General features: G+C 44.3%; 1 protein-coding gene across 1 annotated transcript in view; it reads left to right on the top strand.

Moving 5' to 3' along the window:
- The window catches only part of SHISA9 (shisa family member 9), a 240703-nt gene that overhangs the window by 196019 nt on the left and 22227 nt on the right, over positions 1 to 22457 (top strand). Inside the window, exon 3 of the mRNA XM_028706721.2 lies at positions 17618 to 17773. Coding sequence (XP_028562554.2) covers positions 17618 to 17773 — 156 coding nt within the window. The remainder of the gene's footprint in view (positions 1 to 17617; positions 17774 to 22457) is intronic.

Below are 22457 nucleotides of genomic sequence, written 5' to 3'. Positions count from 1 at the left end.
CCTAATTTCCCTTACTATGATCATCTAGAGGGACGCGGGTGGCGCTGTGGGTAAAACCTCAGCGCCTAGGACTTGCCGATCACATGGTCAGCGGTTCGAATCCCCGCGGCGGGGTGCGCTCCCGCTGCTCGGTCCCAGTGCCTGCCAACCTAGCAGTTTGAAAGCACCCCCGGGTGCAAGTAGATAAATAGGGACCGCTTACCAGCGGGAAGGTAAACGGCGTTCCGTGTGCTGCGCTGGCTGGCCAGATACAGCTTTGTCACGCTGGCCACGTGACCCGGAAGTGTCTCCAGACAGCGCTGGCCCCCGGCCTCTTGAGTGAGATGGGCGCACAACCCCAGAGTCTGTCAAGACTGGCCCGTACGGGCAGGGGTACCTTTACGATCATCTAGTGGTGGGGAATGCATTGTTGACCTGCTAAAAGAGCTGCTTCTTGCTTTTAAAAAGTCACTGTTGCTGAATCATTAAACTACAATTTATTTATTTTTTGTTTCTGTGTTAATGCACCACTTTTCATTTGTGGACCTGGGCTAATGATATACACAAATATTTGCTGCTAGTCTAACAATTGATGTCACAAGAGATCAGAAATGTACTATTGCGATTTGGAGAAGTTATTCTATCTCCATAAAAAAAAGACTACTGTTGCCTGACATCCCACAGCAGACTTCCCCAATTACATGGAAGGTGGGGGACTTTCATTCATTGGAGGTTTGAGGTTGGGTGACCATCTATCTAGATTCTTTACCTGTGACTCCTGTGTTGCTGGGGGGTGGAGTAGATTATCCTTGGAACCCCTTCCAGCCCCACAATTCTTTGATTCTATGTTTTGGACTATCAACCTCAGCCAGCATGGTGAATGGTCATTCATTCATTCATATCTTGCCTTTCCCCCAAGGAGCTTGATGTGGGGTATATGCCCCACCCCCATTTATCCTCACAACAACCTGGTGATGTAGTTAAGCTGAGAGGCTGTGTTTGGCTCAAGAACACCCAATGAATTTAATGGCTGAGTGGGGATTTGAACCCTGGTCTCCCTGCTCCTAGCCCAACACACTAACTACTACACCACACTGGCTACAGTGGTACCTCTTGATGCGAACAGGATCCGTTCTGGAGACCCGTTCGCATCCTGAGCAGAACGCAACCAGCATCTGCTCGCGCACGGGTCGCAATTCGCCGCTTCTGCGCATGCGCGAGACATCATTTTGAGCGTCTGCGTGAGCGGCGAAACTCAGAAGTAACGTGTTCCATTACCTCCGGGTCACCGCGGAGCGTAACCTGAAAACACTCAACCTGAAGTGACTTTAACCCGAGGTATGGCAGTATTGGGATCTGTTGTTCCATTCGTCTGGGGAGCACCAGGTTTGGGAAAGGTAAAGGTAAAGGGACCCCTGACCATTAGGTCCAGTCGTGGCCGACTCTGGGGTTGCGGCGCTCATCTCGCTTTATTGGCCAAGGGAGCCGGCGTACAGCTTCTGGGTCATCTGGCCAGCATGACTAAGCCACTTCTGACGAACCAGAGCAGCGCACGGAAATGCCGTTTACCTTCCCGCTGGAGCGGTACCTATTGATCTACTTGCACTTTGCCGTGCTTTCGAACTGCTAGGTTGGCAGGAGCAGGGACCGAGCAATGGGAGCTCACCCCATTGTGGGTATTCGAACCGCTGACCTTCTGATCGGCGGGAAAGGTGGTTCAGGCCAGTTCTAACTTCCTTTTGAGATTATCGTTATACCAGCCTGATCCAATGATAAGTCTGAGGCTACGTGAGAGTTGCCTTATGTAGTCAGTGAGGCCAGCATGGCTCCCTCCATCTCACTTGGTTAGAGCATGGTGCTGATAACACCAAGTTCACAAGTTTGATCCCCATATGCAAACAGCTACATATTCCTGCATTGCATTGGGTTGAATTCTATGGTTCTGTGTGTAGTTGGACCAAAACTCTCATCAGCCTCAGCAATATGGCTTCCAGAAGATTGCCCAGAAGGGAATGTGAAACTCTTCCACACCCCTGGGATCGATGGAGAAATAGTGGTATATGGTGGCATGCCTACATTCCTGTCTGTATCCGCCATTTTAAAACAGTTGTTCTGTTAGCACTGGGCCACGTTGCTGATTTGCCCTTCAGCATTCTTCTCCCTTCCTTGCTTCTCCCTCCAGGCCTTTAAAGTTCCTGTTCTTTGCCATCAGAACTGCAAACATTTCAAATTATTTATGAAAATGACCCCCTTAGTCGGGAAAACATAAAGCGTTTATGAGCATAAAGCAACATTTCCCTAATTAATACCTCTGAGAAATGTTTTTTTTATTTTATTTAATGACTTCCTAATGCTAAACTGCCTTTAATATTATGGTAAAATATGTTAACTACCAGGCTAGTCTGACTTGACGGATGAAAAGGACAGGGAAGTAATCTGTCACCTGCAGTTCTCATGCCACCTCAAATGATGCTGTTTTCGGTATTTACATAATATGAGGGCATTTGGCTTAGTTACTAATTGCTTCGACATCTGAACGATATTCATCTTCACCGAGGTTATCAGCAGCAAGCTTTGTGCACAAGGGACCACCGTTAAGTAGAAAGGGTGATAAACTTTCTAAGGTTGCCTCCAGTCTGTTCTTTATTTTGCAGGAGAGATCTTAAATAAAACAAAAGTACATTCTGTGACCTTTTAAATGTGTTTGTAGGAGGGAGATTATTGGTTTGTTTTGTGTTATATTATATGTGTGTGTGTGTGTGTGTGTGTTCTTATTTTGTATTTTTATGTTGTGAACTGCCCTGTGATCTTCAGATGAAGGATGGTCTACAAGTTTAATAAATACCATAAACTCAGCCTTGCACAATTAAAGTGAATTAAAGTGCTCTGGCCTCCACTATACGACCGGCTTATTGAACATTCATCCTGAATTGCTTGCACAAAGCTTACGTTGTGCTTAGATCGCGCCCTTTCTTTACTGAGCATTCATTCTGAACTGTTTATGGGGTGGCTATAGCACAATGTTTGTGGGGTATTTACATGTTCCCCATTAAATCATTTGTTCATCCTGTGCATTTCAGTGCATTTCCCTTTCACTTTCCAAAACAAAAACGGTCCAGATTTTATATATATATATATATGTGTGTGTGTGTGTGTGTGTTGGATTTGTTGAATGACTGCAGGTCTACACCACACATTTAAAGCACATGATTTCCTGCAAAGAAACCTGGGAACTGTAGTTCACTAAGGGTGCAAGAATTTGTAATTCTGTGAGGGTAAACTACAGCTCCCAGGATTATTTGGGAGAAACCTCATTAAAATGATGGTCATTTTGTGTCAGGGGGTGCGTGGAGTCTTCCTCCTCTTACCATTTATTTAGAGCTGTGGATGTTTGCACTGCCTTCCACACCTATTGAATTCCAGTTTAACTAAGAGAATTGGATTTTTACAACCATTTTTGCTGTTAAGGGACACACACAGCTTGAAGCAGCTTCCAACTATGCTGTGCATGTGTGTGAATTCAGTTTGCTTTTGGTTTGCTTTTGGCTTCGTTTGTTAATGTTGTTAATATTGTTTTGTGCTGTATGAGCATTATGAGTGCTGTAATGCTTTGTGGGTTTTATATATTATATATTAGACTGGCCTCGACCAGAGCCAGGGCCTTTTCGGCCGTGGCCCTGGCCTGGTGAAATGCTCTCTCACAAGAGACCAGGGCCCTGCGAGATTTGACATCCTTCCGCCAGGTCAGGATTCAGTCAGGTCAGGGTTCAGTCTGACTCGTTTTCTCTTTGTATAAGAACAAGCATGAAGAAGGTTTCCTTGCCCGTTCACAGGTCCTTATGATATCAGTGGAAACAGTTGGTCCTGACAAGTATTAACCACTTTCAATTTTAACCTGAGGACTGTCATTTGTCCAGTTTTAATTTTGCTTTTAATTGATTTGAATTAATTTTGAGATGCATTTTAATCAATTGATTGCTTATTTTTATGCATATTGTATTATTTATACGATGTTAGCTGCTCTGAGCCCTGCTCTAGCTGGGGAGGGCGGGGTACAAATTAAAATTTGTTGTTGTTATGACTATTCTTGTGGTTGTGCTGTTCAACCTGTTTTTAAGTTGTTTTGTTAAGCGTGTTTTATAGAAGGTAGTTGTTTTATTGATGATTTGTTAATTATTTTATATAATTTATGTTGCAATTGTGATGTTCTACTATGGCTGGACCTAGACACATCAAAGGAGCGATTTAGTTAAAAGCATTGTAAACTCATACAGGGAAATCTGGTAGGGAGAGACAGAACTCCACATCGCCACCTGGTGTCACGTTGTTATATCGCATACACACACTTTTTCTTTACCAATCTAAATGAGTCCTATGTCATTATTATTATTATGTTATTTTTTATTGTATGTAAGCTGCTTTGTGACGCATATGGGTGAAAAGCAGCATAGAAATATAATAAACGAATGAAATGAATGAGTATGAGTGTGTGTGTGTGTGTGTGTGTGTGTGTGTGTGTGACATAGGAAGCTGCTTATACCAAGTCAGACAATTGGTCCATCTTGCCCTGATGGCCAGCATTCCAGGTAGGAGTCACCCTCAGACCTACCTGGATATACTGGAAATTGAGCCTAGGCCCAGAGTTTTGGATTGGGGACATCTCCCACTAAACTGCAGGCTACTTTATCAGACTTATTTCTGCATCTAAAAAGTATGAGTACTTGTAAGTTTTCACACAGAAAGCAATTAGCAGCTCTTGCTGGATTATTTGCAAGAAAGACACAGCCTAAGGGGGTATAGGGAATGATCCGCACCTCAGCATCCCCTATAGACACTTGTAAACTTTAAAGAAGGCAGTCTTGAGTGCAGATTTGCCCAAGAGCCCCTGTGGTGCAATGGTTAGAGCACTGGACTAGCACCCAGGAGACCAGGGTTCAAATCCCTACTTGAGCCACAAAGCTCACTTGCCGATCTAGGGCCAGTCACAGTCTACCTCAGAGGGTTGTTGTGATGATAAAAAAGTGGGAAGCAGAACCACATACGTTGCCTTGATTACCTTGAGGGAAAGGTGGGACAGAACTGAAATGATAATAAATAATAAACACATGTTTACCCCAAGAAACCAAGCCAATCTTTTTCCTCCCACCGTTCCTGGTTAACATGCTCCAACTGAAGGAGAAAAGCCTGCTGGCCTTGTGTTCAATGGGAGCACATTTCCTCCTTATATGAAGAGAAAAATCATAAAGGTCAGTGGGATGTTGAATTATTCACCACTTTTACATTCCGGCTACCCAAAGAAGCCGTGCCAGAAAGGCTGGAAATCTTTCTATGTAAGAATTTGTGAGGCAATTATTGATGAGCAAATTCTCCTCGGCTCAATTCAAAAGAAGCCTCAGCAAACTGAACTCTCTCTGTACAAACACAAACACAGAAACACACACACACACGAGTAATTCATTTCTCCCTGATCCCAGTTATAAATGCATATCCCACCATACTCCTCATGATGTGATTAGGTCAGTTATAGACAAACTCAGCCCTCCAGATGTTTTGAGACTACAATTCCCATCATCCCTGACCACTGGTCCTGCTAGTTAGGGATGATGGGAGTTGTAGTCCCAAAGTATCTGGAAGGCCAAGTTTGCCTATGCCTGGATTAGGTCATAAGAACAGGTGGCGTAGCCAGGTGGCACTGTGACAAGAACAGTGAAGTGGAGGTCTCACTGAAGGCAGTAAAGCAGGTATGGGGAGCCTGTGGTCTTCCAGATGTTGCTGAACTACAACTCCCATCAGCCCCAGCAAGCATGGGCAATGGTCAGAGATGGCAGGAGCTGCAACATCTGGAGAGCCAAAGGTTCACCACACCTAGTCTAAGGCCTCCTTCACTCCCTGACCCCTTGAATCCAGCAGAGGCAGCATTCAATGTGTAGAGAAGGAGGTTCACCAGCTTTCATTATTGTCTGAGGAAGATAAGAACATCTGACAGAGCAGCCACTGACATACCACCAAAAAAAGAAAGAGGATCAAGGAGGATGCTGGCTTGCATAAAATGTCCATGTGCTAATTTAGTCATAGTCAATTTTATTTATATACTGCACTTTCCACAAATACATCTGTGCCCAAAACAGTTCACATTAAAAAACAACAACACAAAGTCATCTAAATGCAGTAGTCCAATCATGATACTTTATAAAAAGTATAATACTACTGCACTAAATGAACAAAAAGCCACTTAGAAATCAGCAATTAACAGCTCACATCAAAATATAAGAGAGCATTAACACTCACCAGTAGGTCAGGTACTGGTATGGCAACACTGCACATTGGAACTCCTTGCCTATTGACATCAGGCAGGGGTAGGGCTGCCATACGTCTGGAATTTCCCAGACATAGCTGGGATTTGGCTGCTGGAAATAGTATCCAGGTGGAATTTCCGTAAATCGGTAAAATGGCTAGGAAAACCCAGGCGTATGGCAACACATGTCGGAAGTGTAGATACTCATAACTTGGAAAGCCACCTCCAGTCAGTGTAGACCAGGCTTCCTCAAGCTTGGCCCTCCAGATGTTTTGAGACTACAGTTCTCATCATCCCTGACCACTGATCCTGCTAACTAGGGATCATGGGAGTTGTAGGCCAAAAACATCTGGAGGGCCAAGTTTGAGGAAGCCTGGTGTAGACAGTACTGTCCTTGATGGACCAATCAGTTTATCTTAGTTTCTTACTTACCAATATGGATAGGAAGGTGAGAGATGAGAGTTTTGACCAATGCTTCAAGTCCTTTAGTTGCATGGGTGACACTCTGATTCCACACTGTTTTATAGGGGATTGAGCAACACAGCTTGTAAACAGCACTCAAACTTTGCAAGCACAGGAGCAGGCAGTGCAAAATCCAGGACTTTTTACTGCCCCAGTGTGAATGTGTATAATTCCTCGAGGAAATCCCATGCTTTGACAAGAACCAATAATACCATGCAAAAAGAGGCTATGCTTTTAAATGAATACATCCCCGACAACATTATTACTAATCTATGTGTCTGATTTTCTCCATTTATCATCCAAAAGGTCAGGTCCTCTACGCAGCCTCTAGCCACGGGACAGAAGCATACATTTAAAAATTGCAAAACTGCCCTTTGTGCCTCTGTTTAGTTGTCAAAGGAGCAATTCTGCAAAGGGCATTCATACCGCTATGAAAATAATAAGGAATGCAAAACAGGCTGGCTGGGGGAAGGGGTGAATGGGTCTTTAAAGCCCTTATCACTGAGCGGTAGAATACATCCATTAGATGATTGGGTTTTGCCAGGCCTGGGTGATCTCCTAATTGGCAATTTGGTTCACATTTGGTTCACATTTATCTGCCTTCTGGGTAGATTTCCTCCTATCTGAAGAACGAAAGGTTCTGCAGGTTGTTTTGGTTCATGTAAAAACATTGTACGCAGTAGATATTTGCTCCTTTAATTTGTGCTTGAAGGCAGTGTCCCAGGCAGTTCATATTGGCACAAGACTGCCCACTGCGTGAGGCTGAAAAATGGTGGCTATCTCCCCTTTTCCAGTTCCTGTCAGCCCATTCTTCCTTCCCTTCTGATCAACCCTGCCAAGACATCTTCACGGGACTCATGAACTAGCCCTCATCATCCCTTACCATTGGGGATGGGGGAATTGGAATCCAACAGCATCTGGAGAAACAGCTTTCCCCCAATCCTGTTTTTATGCCCCTGCATGGTCTTCTAGATGCAGTAGACTACAAAGTAATCACAATAATTATTAGCAGGGCATTTTTTTCAGCCGGAACTCGCCAGAACTTAGTCCCTGCACCTCTCAGGCGGGCACTGTTGCCATTATAAGAGAGCAAGGGAGGTGTTCATGGTGAGTTCCAGCACCTCTTTTTCTATAAAAACAGCACTGATTACAGTGGTACCTCGGGTTAAGTACTTAATTCATTCCGGAGGTCCGTTCTTAACCTGAAACGGTTCTTAACCTGAAGCACCACTTTAGCTAATGGGGCCTCCTGCTGCTGCCGTGCCGCCGGAGCACGATTTCTGTTCTCATCCTGAAGCAAAGTTCTTAACCCGAGGTACTATTTCTGGGTTAGTGGAGTCTGTAACCTGAAGCGTATGTAACCTGAAGCGTATGTAACCTGAGGTACCACTGTATTAGTATTGTTAATTATTAGTATTATTACATTTATTGGTCACCTTTTTTGCCACAGCAACTTAACTTGCCAGCTGAAACGGAAAAGCCACTCTGGTGCTGCAAAATGCTTTGCTTCTGCTTAGATTTTTAAAATTATACGTGTTTCTGTAGCTCATTCTAAATCTGTGTGCATACTGAGCGAAGGTGAACTCTGCCTAGAAGTGAACATGTATTGTGTATGTGTTTGTGTTTACTTGGTATGCTATGACCTGAGCACTGTAAAACATGGCAAACAATTAGAAACTCTGGGGACAGGAGTGTTTCGTCCGCATTCTGCATTTCAATTTCCCTGAAAACCATATGTCACTGCTGCTGAATGAGGGGACCCATTCCTAGTCGAGATTTAACACAGCGATGCCCTATTACTGTGGGCACCTGAATTGCTGACATGTGTGGCACAGGTTTGTAATGCAAAAGTCTTCGATGGAAGAGACTGTACATAATCCTTGTAAACTGCTCTGGGCTCATATGGGAGGAAGGGCTGTTTAGAGCAGACGACAACATTGAAGAAGATGCAGGACTGTTGTTTGAGTCTCGAGCTGTAGCTCAGAGCATGTAACGTTTTCCCACTCCATCTCCTCTTTCTTGGGTTTGTTTCCTGCCCTCTGCTCTATGTTTTCCCGTGTTCCTGTTGACTTTTGCATTACAAATCACCTCCGCACGGTGGAAAACACAAACGCGATTCTGAAAGCAGGCAAATCCCTGCCAGCAGCAAAGGAGTGTGTGACTAATGTTGGAGAGGATTTGTGAAATGAACTGGCTGATCGAAAATATTAGCAAATCCCAAAGCGACTTAAAGGGGGGAGGGGAACCCCACGTGCAGGCTTGATACATGAATGGCTTAGGTAGCTTCGTAGAGATGTTCATGGGCATTTGAAGGAAGTGCCAGGGAGAGAGATTGCCCAGGATGCTTCTGTCACGTAACCCAGGTCATCATGTAGACTGACCGAATAGTCTTTTCAGGGCTGGACTTTGGTAGGTAACAATGCAGGTCTTTTTGAAGACTCACCTGCACTTGTATGAACCAAACTGAGCTGTAAGATGGGCTTCTGAGGGTCCCCTTGCTGAGGCTCCATCATTTAAGGTCCATTAGATTGGCATGCGTATGAGGCAGGGCCTTCTTAGTTGTGGTGCCACGGCTGGTGGATCGCTGGTCAGACCTTGAGTTGTCTGTATGAATATTTGATAGCCTTTATGCTTTGTCCTTTGCCAAGGATGCCCTCAGTAGGGAATTTATCCTCCAGTGTCCTTCTGGCCCATTCTGGCTACTGTCAATGTCTCCCACTGCCCTACTAGTGACTACCACTAGTACAGATGAAGACAATATGTAGAACCTCTCTGTCTGGTTTTCAGGACTCTCCTTAGGCGACCACCATCCCTTCTCAGCTTCTGTTCCATGCCTTCCTTGAGTTATTATGAGTAGCTGAAATGTGTGTTTTAAGTGTGGTCATTGTGAATTGCGATCATTTACCGTATTTTTTGCTCTATAAGACTCACTTTTTCCCTCCTAAAAAGTAAGGGGAAATGTGTGTGCGTCTTATGGAGCGAATGCAGGCTGCATGGCTATCCCAGAAGCCAGAACAGCAAGAGGGATTGCTGCTTTCACTGCGCAGCGATCCCTCTTGCTGTTCTGGCTTCTGAGATTCAGAATATTCTTTTTTCCTGTTTTCCTCCTCCAAAAACTAGGTGCATCATGTGGTCTGGTGTGGTCTAGAGTGAAAAATACAGTAATTGTGAATGGGTGATGGAGTGGTGTGGGTGCGTAGACACCTCTGGATTAAGTGTGGCTCGAATGTAACCTATGGTACAAAGGTCAGAGTCTCATCCTTAACTCTGCCCTCTTTCATCTTTGGTCATGCCCACTTCTCCATCCAGTCCTACTCACCACCGTCATGTGGGAACACAGCTTATGATCTATTTATTTCATTAAATTTTACAACACTTGATTGTAAAAAGCTTTTTAATGTTTAATCTTTTATTATATTTTTATATATGTTGGAAGCCACCCAGAGTGGCTGAGGCAACCCAGTCAGATGGGGTACAAATAAATTATAATTATTATTAATTATTACTACTACTACTATAAAACCCAACAACCTCAAAATGGTTTGCAAAAAGCTAAACCAGTAAAATCAATGAAAACAAATAACAACAATAATTTAAAACATTGAAAAATGCAAATCAACAATAAAACAAAAACAGTAGATCAAAACACATATCAACATGCTAAATATCTGGATAGGCTTGTCTAAACAAAAATGTTTTTATCAGGTGCAGAACAGTACAGTGAAGGAACCAGCCTGATATCAACAGGCAGGGAGTTCCGAAGAGTAGGTGCTGCCACACTCAAAGATCAAGTTCTTACTGTTCTCTGACTGAAATTAAGTTCCCTGTCCCTGTTGCAGCATCAGCGTCCCTATCCGACACTGGGGACACTTACAAATAATAATAGAAAATGTTTCACACTCCGTTAATTTTTCTGCCACTCTCGTTTCCATATGCTGAAAGGTATGGGTTTCCCCCCTGCCCTCGCGTCCTTTTGCTAGTGAAATAGTCTCACTTCATCAGAAGGCCTCCCTCGCAACCCAAAATAGAAGTGGGTCATCATCACGACAAGACATCCCCGTCTAGATACAGTCCTTATCGATCACTGCGGAAGCTCCAGAGAAATAGGTTCTTAAAATAACATCAGGTTGAGACGCCCGCAGCATCTTGACTGCCTTTGAGGCTGAAGGCTGATGGGTAAAAAGAAGGGCTGCTGCGGTCGAAATGGTAACAAAGCTCACCCTTGAGCTTATCTCTTATCTGAGGTGGTGGTGGGGAGGGGGAGAGAGAGAATATCTTCAGTGTGAAGAGCAAAGTGTCAGCGAGAGAAAGATCTTTTCTCCCCATTCCCTCCCCCTTTTACTTTTCAATTATGTATGATTTCACCTGCCATATTAGAAGACTCTTTCAATGCTCGCTGAGCATTAGTTCTGCTCTGTTTTAAATTTCTTCTCTGCTCGTGGAAGTCCTTGCCGCAAGGTGCAGCTACCGCCAAGAGCTTTGAACATTCATTTCGTCATTATTTATCTGCATTTATATCCCAACTTTTTCTCCAAGGAGTTCACGGTGGTCTACACGGTTCCCCTACCATCTCACCTCATTTAATCCCAACAACAACCCTGTGAGGTAGATTAGGCTGAGGGGGGAAGGTCACCCAGCGAGCTTCGTGGAGTAGGGACTTGAATCCTGGTCTCCCAGGTAAGAACATCAGAAGAGAGCCCTACTGGATCAAGCCAATGGCCCTGTAATCCAGCATCTGGCTCTCATAGTGGCCAATCAAATGCCTATGGGAAGCTGGCAAGCAGGGACTGAGGGTAACATTATTCTCCCCATTTGTGATTCCCAGCAACTGACATTCAGGGGAATATTGCCCCTGACAGCAGAGGTGGCTGGACAGAGTTTGTGGCTGGTAGCCATTATCCTCCACAAATTTATCTGATCTTCTTCTAAGCCTATCGAAATTGGTGGCCTTCTTTGCCTCCTGTGGGAGCACGTTCCATGGTTCAACTATGTGGTGCATGAAGAAGAACTTTGTTTTGTCTGTCCTGTATCTTCCAACATGCAGCTTCATTGGTTGTCGGAAGTTCTAGTTGTTATGAGAGAGAGAGAGAGAGAGAGAGAGAGAGAGAGAGAGAGAGAGAGAGAGAGAGATGAGTCACTTAAAGTTCTGTCCCAGCCATCATGGGATGAGGTGGTGGTTGTTGTTGTTGTTGTTGTTGTTGTTTTCTCTGCATGTCCATGTTCTCTCCTTCGTAATAAGATTGCAGCAGGCAGCAGGGGGGTGCTGCGGGCCCACTGGAGGGTGGAACACCTACCCCCCAATGTGGTTTCAGCCCTGGGTAGTGGTCTGGGTTGTTCCCAGAGATCCAAGGCAAGCAAATCGCCTACAGCACTGAGGAGGTAGTGCCATCAAGGGAAAGGGTCCCCCAAATCTGCTGCCAACATTTGTCATTATAGGATTTCTTACCCTTCCCCATAGGGTATGGTTACCAGATTTTTTTCAATGAATCCGGGGACCCTTTCTCCCAAGCCTCCCCCAATCAGGCAAAACAAAGGGGGAAGGGCGAAGGAGATCTGTAGCACCGGACATCCCCGGTTCCCCTTCGGCAGTGGCTGTGGCAGCAGCAGCCTGGTACCAGCCTGGTAGCACAACTGGCTCTGGCTGGCTTCAGGAGCTGCTCACTGCTGTGGCACTCACCATTTTTCCTCGCCAGAAGTCCCCATATGATGTGTTGCACACAAGACACATCATATGGGGACTTCTGGCGAGGAAAAATGGTGGGTGCCACGACAACGAGCAGCTCCTGAAGCCAGCCAGAGCCAACTGTGCTACCAGGCTGGCTCCGGGATGCTGAGGCTGCCACTGCCACATTTCCCGGGGAAAGATTTGCAAATCTGGGGACATTCTGGGGGTGGAATTTGCCCGGGGACAGATTTGCAAATTCGGGGACTGTCCCCAGGAACCGGGGACATTTGATAACCCTACCATAGGGTCTCAGGGCAGGTTACAACAAATTTAACCCTGATATCACTGGATGAGAGGATGTTTTTAACTGAAAATGGGCTTTGTTGTGGTTTTTTTTGGGGGGGGAATAACTGAAACTCTTTTTAGATGTTTTAACTGTTTTATATATTTTTTTATATATTGACTCCTTTGGAAGGGACGGTGGGATATGAATTCAATAAACGAATGATACTATAAAAGAAAAACATGATTAAAAATCAGTTTAAACAATGCAATGGATCTTTGTGACATACAAGAGGCATACATTCTCCAACTGGAGATTTCACTTCTTTAACTCCTAGGCTGCTAGTCAGCCTCTGGATGTCAAGGTCAGTAACTTGCCCTAAAAATTTAACAAGAACATAATGTTGCATGCCACCCCAATCTCCACAGCTTTGCAGTTGCACTTATCAAGGTCTGTGTCCCCTTTTGGGACAATGAGGCACAGCAGAGACTGTAGTGTCTTTATAATAGACGGTTTTATTTACACACATCACATTTCAAGAGGGGCTCGTGCTTCTTCCATAGGCTTAGCAGGCTTAGGTCTAAAGACAGAAAAATCCACCATCCTCTCTCTGTCTTTTTGTTCTAGCCTGTCTTCCTCAGCTGACATGGTGTTCTGCCCACCCCACCCCCTCTGCTTGCCAAACCACTTGCAAAACCGATATTTTCCTCCTGTTTGCTTGTCATTTAAATCCTCTGTGGTCTCTGCCCACTAGCTCACAGCTGGAAGAGGAGCCCCACCTCTCCTTGTCTGGCAGTCTTCACTCTCTCTTGATGGTTTCCTTGATGGGCCATTACTCTGTTTTGCTCCTTAATGACTTACACTCAGCTAGCCCTCTGGCTCCTTAGCATGCGGAACCCAGGGATTTCCGTGTTTGGCACAGTTTAATCAAACCTTGATTGATTCTAACTTGTACTAATTCTAAGAATTATGTATGACTTGCACCCGCAAACCCAGCACCGAAGACCTATAACAATAGCATAAGAACATAAAAAGGTATCAAGAGCCTTGCTGGATCAGACCTGCAAATTCCATCCACTTCTGTGTAAATGAGAGGGGAGAACAACTATTTTCAGGTTCCCCATTATAGTGGGAGTGGGTGGCTAGAGCTTTGTCTGCTACAGGTCTAGTCCAGTGGTGAAATTTTTTGTAGGGGAGCAGTTAGAACCAGAGGCACCAGCTTGTGGTGGTGATTGGGGGGGGGCACATCATGACATCCCACAGGTGAGCATCATGCCTCCCTCCCTAAGCTGGGCAGAAGGAGCATTATGCCTGCTAGGCAGGCTTTGGGAAGGTGGCAGGAGGGTTCTTGGACCCTGTTGGAGCATCACGCCTCCCTCCCTAGCCCAGGTAGAAGCTTCCCAGGTTTTGGGAAGGAGACACTAGGCTTTAATACTTTCATACTCTAATTTACCGGGAACATTTAGGGGGCTAGCCTGATCCCCCTAGTCCACTAACCGCATGCCACTGGTTCTAAATAATGAGTTGGATTGAAAAGGCATAGAGCAGCTACAAGAGAGATCAGGATCCTTACCAAAGATACAGATGCAAGACAGATTTTGTGACACTCAATTGATACTCAAGAGATGACACCCAGGGTTCTAAAATTTCACTCTCCTGAATTTCAGGTCCATCTTCAAGACATCTATTATAAGCCCCCACCCCCTGAAATTTCACCTAATTTCTCCATCCACTCTTCAGAATTGCTTTCCCTATTAATTGAGATTGGCATTCAGACTTTCAAGCGATTTCCTTTGGTATTGGCAGAGTGGGGAGTTTTTTTATGCTTTCCCCTGGGTGCTCCTGCTGATCTACTCTGCTCCATTAGCCATTTGCAGAAAACCATGTGGCAAGAGTCCCTCAAAATCCTGGCTTCCTTTGCAGAGCCATTGAGGCCACCGCCAGATTCCCGGGAAGGGAACAATTCACTCTGCATGAATAAGATTGTTCCCACTTGGACTTGAACATTCTAACCCTGAATTTGATGTTGTGGGGAGTTAACTAGCCTGCCACACGAGTTCAGCTTTCTGGCTCCTCTGTAGGGAGTAAGCAGAAAACAGGCACTGCTGTGTGATTTGTGCTGTGATTTAGATTGGAGCTAGCCATGCCATGGCTGTTACAAGTGATAGATGGTTCTCAGCCACTTTGTTGAGCGACAGCATTAAAAGGCAATGGGAGTGCCCTAATGTTGAAATATTAGGAAAGAGGTAATAAGGCACATTAAAGGTATCGTGGCTGTTTCCCCATCCTCTTTTTGAGCTGAAAGGAACTCAATGATAGGGCAATAGAGGAACAAGCAACTGCTATACTGTGGATGTTATATGAGGCCAACTCAGCTACTTGTTGTTGTTGTTTAGTTGTTTAGTCGGGTCCGACTCTTCGTGACCCCATGGACCAGAGCACGCCAGGCACTTCTGTCTTCCACTGCCTCCCGCAGTTTGGTCAAACTCATGCTGGTAGCTTCGAGAACAGTGTCCAACCATCTCGTCCTCTGCCGTCCCCTTCTCCTTGTGCCCTCAATCTTTCCCAACATCAGGGTCTTTTCCAGGGAGTAACTCAGCTACTTAGGGTGCCAAAATTCCAGGGGTGTGAGGCAATTAGAGACAGCCTAGAAGTTCACCACCTGAATGATGCCTCTTGGGTCAAACAATATGCAATTAAGAGTCCACTTATACTGCAGCAATGGAAGAAGAATCTTCCTCTCCATTGTCAGAGAAGGAACCTACTGTATCTATGGCCCCTGGGATGACTTAGTAGTAGTAATAGTGGTGGTGGTAGTAATGTATTATTTATACCCCGCCCATCTGGCTGGGTTTCCCCAGCTACTCTGGGCGGCTTCCAACAAAAGATTAAAAATACATTAAAACATCAGTCATTAAAAACTTCCCTAAACAGGGCTGCCTTCAGATGGCTACCGCCCAGAAACTGTTTACCTGGGAGTCAGCCCCATTCAGTTGAATGGCACTTACTTCTGAGTAGAAATCAATAGATGTGCAGTGTTAGAGCAGCTATAAACCTTGGGCTGGACCCAGTAGAGTCTTGTAAATTCATGTAGGAGACTTGGTTTCAAATTGTTCTTCAAACATGAAGCATACTGGGCTTAAAAATAAAAATAAAAATGAAGCCATGGGAAAAACAGTTTTTCTTTTAAAGGTGTATTAGAATAGTTTATCTAATGTATTCTGATGAGTATTACTCTAATGAATTTGTGTGTGTGTGTGTGTGTGTGCGGCCGCATTCATAAAACTTACAAAATTTCTGGTTAGAACCATCCTATTCTTCTGGGCCTCTAATAAGATGACCCATTTTACTAATTTTTAGCTGCTTTCTCTTGTTTTTGGTGGTATGTGTGGAAAGGCACTAAGTTGTGTTGAAATTAGTTTTAGTGGGTTATTTTTATACCATTTTTAGAAAGGAATAGCAAGCTGTCTTGATGGCCAGTTGATAGATAGATAGATAGATAGATAGATAGATGATAGATAGATAGATAGATAGATAGATAGATAGATAGATAGATAGATAGATAGATAGATAGACAGACAGACAGTAACACCCACACAGTATTTTCATCTTATTAGTAAAATAGCAATGCTTTTTCTGGGGCATTACTTCTTTACCTCTGAAGATGCCCCCAAACAGCAGTCAGCATCAAAGGTTTCCCTTTCTGCAATTCATATACAAAACCTGTGTGGGGCCCATGTGACCTCACCTCCACAGCCTTCGTAACAGCAGGGGGCTGGGGTTCTGACCCAGTGAGAATGCGTATGCATATAGATGGGAATGGAGGAAATCTACTTTGGTTTTCATTTAAATACAAACTTCCTTAATTCACACTGTGTGAAACAATATGCAAAGCTAGGAATCTTTTAAAATTCACATTTCTCCAATTTGTAACGCAATTCTTCATCTAAGTAACGTGTACAAAAATACATTCACAAGGGTTAAAATGCATATACAGGTGAAAACAGCACACAAAAACGCATTGTATCCGGGAGAACTGCTTTGCAAGGTACGCACTTTAGGAAAATTTGCTTGCAAAAAAAATAATGTGTGTGTATTAGGAGAAATTCACAATAAGATGCTGGTGAATTTTCATGAAGAATATAGAATTATAGATTGTAGAGTTGGAAGAGACCATGAGGGTCATCTGAAAGATCTTTATTGGCTCCCAGTATGTTTCCTAGCACAATTCAAAGTGTTGGTGCTGACCTTTAAAGCCCTAAATGTCCTCGGTCCTGTATACCTGAAGGAGTGTCTCCACCCCCATCATCCAGCCCGGACACTGAGATCCAGCACTGAGGGCCTTCTGGTGGCTCGCTGTGATAAGTGAGGTTACAGGGAACCAGGCAGAGGGCCTTCTTGGTAGTGGCGCCTGCCCTGTGGAACGCCCTCCCAGCAGATGTCAAGGCTATTTTACTTTTAAAAGACAACTGAAGGCGGCCCTGTTTAGGAAAGTTTTTAATGTCTGACGCTGTATTGTTTTTAATATTCGGTTGGAAGCCGCCCAGAATGGCTGGGGGAACCCAGCCAGATGGGCGGGGTATAAATAATAAATTATTATAATATTATTATTATTATTATCATCTAGTCCAACTCCCTGCAATGATATCACAAACTGATGTGGAGAAATGAGAAAGTGACGTTGACAGGCTCACTCAATTCTAATTATGTAATACAGTGTCCTTTAAGTGACCCTAGACTACTGCTCCCATCATCCCTGGCCATTGATCATGCCTGCTTGGGGTTCATGGGAGTTGTATTCCACCACACCTGGAGGACACTGTGTTGCCTATCCCTGAAATTGCCTTACAGGCAGGACATTTCCCTGATGTTGAACCTTAGAGGTCTGATTTGTTTTCAGTGAGATGATCTTCCTCTTACTTCTCTTGTACAGATGCAACACAGATGAACAACGTGGTGCCAACATCGCCTCTTCTCCCACAGCTGACACATCCACACTCCTTCCCAAGCATGGGGCAGATCACAAATCCGTACGAACAGCAGCCGCCAGGGAAGGAGCTTAACAAGTATGCATCCCTAAAAGCAGTAGGTAAGCAAAGAATATTGAATTCCCCTCCTTCGTTAATTTTGCCACATCAGCAGGTTGAATGCCCCAATGTCCATTTAATATTTCACACAGCTAAATGGGGGGGGGCAAAGATTTCTTGGCTTTTGTAAAAGCAGCAAGCCTGCTTTTTCATATAAAATAATGTACAAAAGTTTTCATATATTCAAAATTATTATGGTAAATCACCTCATTCTTTCTATCACTCACACAAAATTATTATAAATACACCGTGTCATATTTCACATACATTTCTCACATTTTTCTATTTTGGTTTCATTAAGCTCTCCCTCGTGTATTTTTTTAAAGAAATCTAGCAAAGCTATTTGCACAAGTCCAACTATTTCATCAATATCAATATTTGTTTTCCATAGTCTCACTTTGATAATCTCCTGTCTCTTTAAATTTTAAATAATATACAAGCTTTAAGCTGTGTACAACAAAGCCCAGCATTTAACCTCTTGGTTTCATAGCACAGAAACAATGGGTATTCAATGCATTGGGTAAACAATGTATTCAGCTAATGTTTGCTCAGAGTAGGCCTATTGAAATGAACCACCATGACTAGCTTAGGTGTACATTAAGTAAAAGTTAGCCTACTGTGAAGACTTTGGATGGATTTCAATGTTGCACTATTATGATTGTTCCATCAGTGCCAACATTTACGTTTACCAAATGGAATGTTCTTCCTTCTCCTCCCTCTGTGTGCTGTCCTGAGACTTCTCATGACCCCCCAAAGCTGATCTGGGGGGCATGGAGGGTGCAAGAGGAGGAGGAGCAGGGGTCAAAGTCTTGTTGCTCTACTGCAGGGGTGCCCAAACTTTTTTCAAAGAGGGACAGATTTGATGAAGTGAGAGCCGACCAAAGTTGTTGAGCTTGTTTTAGGATTGAAAATAAAATTAAGTACTTAATTCATTCCGGAGGTCCGTTCTTAACCTGAAACTGTTCTTAACCTGAGCTACCACTTTAGCTAGTGGGGCCTCCCTCTGCTGCTGCGCCGCCGGAGCACTATTTCTGTTCTCATCCTGAAGCAAAGTTCTTAACCCGAGGTTAGCAGAGTCTGTAACGGTCTGTAACCTGAGGTTAGCGGAGTCTGGGTTAGCGGAGTCTGTAACCTGAAGCGTCTGTAACCTGAAGTGTATGTATCCCGAGGTACCACTGTATTGCTTTTATATGCCACCTTTGACGCGGGTGGCACTGTGGGTAAAACCTCAGCGCCTAGGACTTGCCGATCGTCAGGTCAGCGGTTCAAATCCCCGCGGCGGGGTGTGCTCCCGCTGCTCGGTCCCAGCACCTGCCAACCTAGCAGTTCGAAAGCACCCCCGGGTGCAAGTAGATAAATAGGGACTGCTTACTAGCGGGAAGGTAAACAGCGTTTTTGTGTGCTGCGTTGGCTCGCCAGATGCAGCTTGTCATGCTGGCCACGTGACCCGGAAGTGTCTTCGGACAGCGCTGGCCCCCGGCCTCTTAAGTGAGATGGGCGCACAACCCTAGAGTCGGACACGACTGGCCCATACGGGCAGGGGTACCTTTACCTTACTCCATTGACCTCAAGGCTCAGTGGCTCCATGGCTCTCTCCCTCCACATTTAATCCCCACAACAACCCTGTTAGGTGGTTTAGGCTGAGAGATAGTGGTTGGCCCAAGGTCACCCACTGAGCTTCATGGCCAAGTGAGAATTTGATCCCTGGTCTCCCAGGTCCTGGCCCAACAACTGTAACCACGATGCCCCCCGGTTCCCTCTCCACCACCCTGGCTCACAATTTGTGGTACACACAGAGCCAATGCGTACAGCCCTAGTATATTGGCTGCTTCGGCCAATAGTGTTAAGGGAAAGTTTTCAGACACATGTGCCCAAACTCTGCTTTCAGACTTTTCCTTATTACCGACACGGTTGTGGTCTCTTGGGGGATTTCTCCAGCACTTTATTATTCATGTAGAAAAGTGCTGAAAGTGGTTTTTCTGCATAAATTATTCTCTCTCTTTTTCGATTCATCAAGCATGTTTTTTTACTCCCATGCTTAAATGGTCACTGCTCACTCATGCGCCAATGACAAGAGCAGAGGTAACGTACCTGGACTTGTTCATCACAGCTGGCTAGAAAGAGGACTATCTCAGGGACTCTGTGGAATTAGTTCAAAACTTGGATTGCATAAACAGGTCAAGCTTTACTTGCAGCCATTAGAATAACCCTGACCTTAAATGAGGTGGGGGAGAAGATGATCTCATTTAAAAAAAAAGTTTTTCCTCTAGTTTGGACGATAGTTTGAGGGGCTGCAAATTGGAGTAAAAATCTTCTGCCATTCAGAGGAAGAGCAGTAATCCTTTTGACTCTGCTGATACAGTTTTGTGATGTCACCATCTAAGGAAATCTGATGGTTTATGTGGTACTATAATTTAGGGACGTGGGTGGTGCTGTGGGTTAAACCACAGAGCCTAGGACTTGCCGATCAGAAGGTCGGCGGTTCGAATCCCCGTGACGGGGTGAGCTCCCGTTGCTCGGTCCCTGCTCCTGCCAACCTAGCAGTTCGAAAGCACGTCAAAGTGCAAGTAGATAAAAGGTGGGAAGGTAAACGGCGTTTCCGTGTGCTGCTCTGGTTCGCCAGAAGCGGCTTAGTCATGCTGGCTACATGACCCAGAAGATGTATGCTGGCTCCCTCAGCCAATAAAGCGAGATGAGTGCCGCAACCCCAGAGTTGGCCATGACTGGACCTAATGGTCAGGGGTCCCTTTACCTTTACCTATAATACCTTTTGCTTTAATAAATTTTATAAAGTTTTCAAAAAAAATTGACATATATACTTCAATACATAATAAATTTGTCTTTTTCCGACATCCCACCCCATTTTCCATGGTGTTTTAATTTCTCCCCCTTTGCTGCACAATATCTCCCATCTCTTATACCAATACATCCCTACTGTATTCTTTATTTCCTTCTGTTGCTCATATTTCAAGTCCTGCTTGCGAGTTCATCATACTATAATATTTACTTAAATCGAAAAGGACTTCCATTCTTCCACAAAGCAATCATCGTTAGATTCTCTTATTTTGGCTGTTAACTTTGCCAATTCTGCATAGTCCACAACCTCACTTATCCATTCTTCTTTGGAGGGAACTACTTCTTCCTTCCATTTTTGGGTGTAGAGAATCCTGGCTGCTGTTGTTATTTACATAAATGACTTAATCGTCTTTTTTGGAACTTCTGTCCCTATAATCCCTAAGAGAAAGGCTTCCGGTTGTTTTGGTATAATCACTTTAAACATCCTTTTTACCTTGTCATATGTCATGTCCCCCAAAACCCTCACTTTCTTACAAGTTAGGGTTGCCATACACCCAGAATTTCTTGGACATACCCAGAATACTGTGGTTGAAAGCAGTGTTCAGGCAAAAATTGGCAAGATGTCTAAGAAAATCCAGAGGTATGACAAGGAATGTGGGCAGTGCTGTTTTTCATAAATAATAGTTCAAAATAGATCAGAAATGGCAATCAACAACATTGGTGTTCAGATTTTCACCCTGGACACAACCCTATCACAACCCTATTACAGGTCCACCACATATGAAAGAAAGTTCCATCAACCTGCTACATGGTACTATAATATGCTGGCTATACAACCTTTGATTGGCCAGATCACAAAAACAGCACACAGAAATGCCTTCTTTTTAGAGAACAAACCAAAAGAGCTTTCAAGAGGGTCAAGGAAAAGGAGGAAGACCAGAAACTAATGCAGTACTCTATCAATGGCCATTAGAAGATGCAGATTTCATATAAATTTGCTTTGTGAATTTGGGGGAGGCAGATGCATATCTGTAAGAAGTACAAAAACGTTGCTGCAGTTCTTTTTCCTCTCGATATTTCTCCTGGAATGTGGTCCTGAATTCCAGGCAAGCTACTTGCTTCCTGCCTGTGGAAGTTTGGCTAAGATGTGTGTATACACAGAGTGAGCAGTGGAAATAATGGAATGGAAGACAAGATACCCCCCAAGAAATGGTGCTCTTTTCTTGTAAATAAAAAGGAAATATCCAAGCATGGCTCCAGGACAGATAATGCTGTCTGATGTTGTTTTGAAAAATGGGGAAGTCGAAGCAGCGCAGGGCTAATATATTCTGACCGTGTTTCCATCAACGCTGCTAGACTTGTAAAAAGAGACTTACGTTTCCTTGAAAATACTCAGCCAGGGACTGCAAACCTAATAGCAGAGTGGTACTTTCCACCTTCCCTCCTCCAAATCTCTGTGTCAGACAGCAGTAAAATATTGAACTTTCAGCTTCCAGAAATGCCTGTAGGAGGAGGGGAAATAGATCAAGGGAGTCTTAGCCTTAGGGATATCTCTCCAGGTTTAATGCCGAAAAAGCAGGCTGCAAAGTACAGATTAATGCATCGTTTGTCACATCCAGAGGATGATACATTTAATGATTTCATGTATCTTCAGGTATCTTCAGGTTTACACATAATGCTCAGCTAGGTTTTTCCCTTTGATTCACCACCCTGGGCCCTGGATCTCTCCCACCCAAGTGAGAAGCAGAAAGGAAACATCCACCTCTATCAGAGCATAACAAGAGCTCTGCTGGATCAGGCCAAAGACCCAGCTAGCCCAGCCACCTGATCTCACATTGCTGATCCCAATTATAAGAAAGGAGATTCCAACTAAACACTAGGGAGAACTTT

Source organism: Podarcis muralis, chromosome 14, assembly GCF_964188315.1.
Source record: "Podarcis muralis chromosome 14, rPodMur119.hap1.1, whole genome shotgun sequence".
Classification (NCBI taxonomy): domain Eukaryota; kingdom Metazoa; phylum Chordata; class Lepidosauria; order Squamata; family Lacertidae; genus Podarcis; species Podarcis muralis.
Note: the sequence above shows the minus strand (reverse complement) of the source record. Positions and strands in the feature narration are given on the sequence as shown.